Source organism: Emiliania huxleyi (assembly GCF_000372725.1).
Source record: "Emiliania huxleyi CCMP1516 unplaced genomic scaffold EMIHUscaffold_3, whole genome shotgun sequence".
NCBI lineage: Eukaryota > Haptophyta > Isochrysidales > Noelaerhabdaceae > Emiliania > Emiliania huxleyi.
This window is the reverse complement of record NW_005199770.1, coordinates 1,662-4,319: the sequence shown is the minus strand read 5'-3', so window position 1 is coordinate 4,319 and position 2,658 is coordinate 1,662. Positions and strand designations below refer to the sequence as shown.

The following is a 2,658-nucleotide window of genomic DNA, read 5'->3' as shown; positions in this document are numbered from 1 at the left end:
GGATGAGATTTGCGGCGATCCTGCTCACGCTTTTCTCAACCGGCGAAGCGGTGACAACTGTGACAATCTGTGGGTTTTCCATCTCCAACAAAGACTTCAACCAGGACGACCGTTTTACGATGCGCTCTTTCACCCAATGCAACACCAACGGATATGACAACCTCCGCTGGCACGTGACTTATTTCTATACGCCCGACGAAGTCGCCCTGGAGGCTGAGTTCCTGAACCAAGCAAGGAGACGTTATTTTTTCTTGGACGGATCGAACGGTGCAGGATTTACTTCCTACTATGGCAACCCTGTAACGGCCTCCTCTTCCAGTGAGTTTCAAAACGGGGAGGCTTCCGGTCTTCCCGTTCGATTCACAGCTTTCTGCCAGGACGACAACACTGCCTGCCCTTTTCACACGTGCTACTGCAGATTCTCAGTGACCTGGCGCCTGTCCGGGGACATCCCTTCTCCTCCGTCACCGCCACCGCCCCCCCTTCCGCCGTTTCCACCACAGCAGAGTTGCAAGTGCGATGCGGTGCGAGTGAGTGGCGCTGAGGACGGTCAGCCCTCTCTCATGGGCGTCTTTGACCGCTTCATGCTCCAGACACCGGACGGCCGGTCCGTCTATCGCAACAGCAACGGCCGGTACCTGTACTACTGGCCGGAGCACAATGACTGGAAAATTGGCGATGACTACACGTCCTCCGTGGCCATTTTGCAGAGCACCTCCGACTTACAGGCCCTCTGCCCTGAGGACGCCTCTGACTGGTACGCAACCGGCACGTCTGTCAGCGTGACGTGCGTGGCTTGCCCGGCAGCAACGATATCATCGTGGCGTGTGTACGATCTCGAGTACGACCTGGACGAAGTCTTCCTCCAAGGCGGCATTCGCGAGATCGAGCTTGCGAGTTCTCGAGAGTCGATCAACGACGCGACGTTTCCGACTAACACGGTCGGCTTCACCTTCACGTCTGAGGAAACGGACTCCTTCAGCTTTGAGCTCACCGAAGCGTCGCGAGAGGAAGTCGGCATGTCTCAGAGTCAAACAGAGAGTCGAACCTCAATCTTTGCGCCTCAGATTCCCCTGGGTGAGCTGGGATCGCTTTCGCTCGGCAGCGACGAATGGAGCGAGTCGGCAACTGTTGGGGACTACCAGTCGGAAGAGTTCGGAACCACCTACACGGAAGGCACCACAGTGGAGAAAGGTACGGCAAAAACTGTGGAATGGCCTTCTTCCGAAGTCCCTCCCTGCACGCGAGTTGTTGGGAAGATGCTTGGCACTAAACGAGTTGTCGAGGTGCCGTTCACTGCGCGCTTGAAGCCGGCAAGCGCGGCTCCAGACAATTGCAACTATGAGGTCCGCGGTACGTTCAAGGGGGTAGAAATTACAACGGTGCGTCTCAAGGTTGAGGAGGACAATGACTTCGAGTTTGACGGAGCTTGCGCGTCTTTCTCCGATGCGGCGTCACCGCCATCGCCGCCGCCTCCGCCATCTGGCCAGGGAGATGAACCCAAGAAAGACATCCCCGGAAGCGACACCATTGACGACAACTCCGACGACGACTACAGCAACTCCAGCGACGGCATCGCCCCAATCGTTGGAGGCGCCGTTGGAGGCCTTGTTGCTACCTTCGTGTTAGTCATCGTCCTCGTCTACCTCCTCAAGAAGCGCGCCCAACCCAAGGTCCCACCCGCATGCCCACCCGTCACCGTCGGCGTCGAGGTGCACGCTGCGGCCCCACCGCCTGCAGGCAGCGCGCGCCTCAGCACCTAGCCGGTAGTGCGCGCGCGGGCGAAGCCACCATAGTGCAACGCGAGCACAACCAAGCAAGGCACGCATGTAATTTGCAGATCGATCACCCGATCATCGCTGCATGCGCGGGCCTTGGTCCGCGGTACCGCTGGACGGCATTGGGCCAATCCTTGAGTGAGCGCTGAACACTGACTGTGCGTGAGAGGGGGTGGGCGGTACCTGGTGTGGGGACTTGGGAGAACCGTGGCAGTCTAGTCTAGCGTGCGTGCAGCGGTGGCTCGGAGCGTAAGCGCTCTCGAGCCACGGTCTGTGGCCGGGCTCGATTCCGGCACGGGGCCCGCAGCGCTGTCACCTGTCAGCCTACGTCTCTGGACTGCCGTCGCCGTGGTGCGATTTCTCTTTTTCCTATGGAAAGTGGAATTCTTCTTTTGTCCCATGCCCGTGTGTACGTGGGTATATATGACCAGCGCCGTCACTGCCACGCTCACCGTCCACGGTCCAGCTACAGCCATCTCCCCTGATTAGGATAAGGGAACGTCGTGCAGACTCAGGCAAGATTTCTTCTTACTTCACTTGCGCTGCAGCCGGGGCGCGGGGGGGTGCTCGCGAACGGAGCTGTGACCGGCCACATGTGATCCAAATGTAGTGCTATAAGACAACACCACAGGGCTCCGGGGGCACCTTTAACTTCGAGTAAAAAAGAAAAATCCAAAGCGCACCCCTCAAAGTAATGCGAGATTTTGATGCGGCCCGACAACGCACGCAAAACCCATGCGCCCTTCCACCCTCTCCCAAGCGAGGCCCCAATTTTTTGACGAGAATTTTCGAATCCATGTCATAATGCCGAAATTCAATGCCATTGCTGTGGTGGGGGGGGTTCCTCGCTTTCTTTTGCATGGCTGTCGGATCTAGGATC

General features: G+C 58.1%; 1 protein-coding gene across 1 annotated transcript; it reads left to right on the top strand.

Annotated features, from left to right (window-relative positions):
- Nucleotides 1–1,043: 1,043 nt before the first annotated feature.
- On the top strand, nt 1,044–2,168 carry EMIHUDRAFT_431981 (hypothetical protein). The gene has a single exon (XM_005775049.1). The coding sequence runs from the start codon at nt 1,260–1,262 to the stop codon at nt 1,761–1,763; it is 504 nt and encodes a 167-aa protein (XP_005775106.1). The 5' UTR covers nt 1,044–1,259; the 3' UTR covers nt 1,764–2,168.
- The last annotated feature ends 490 nt before the right edge of the window (nt 2,169–2,658 follow it).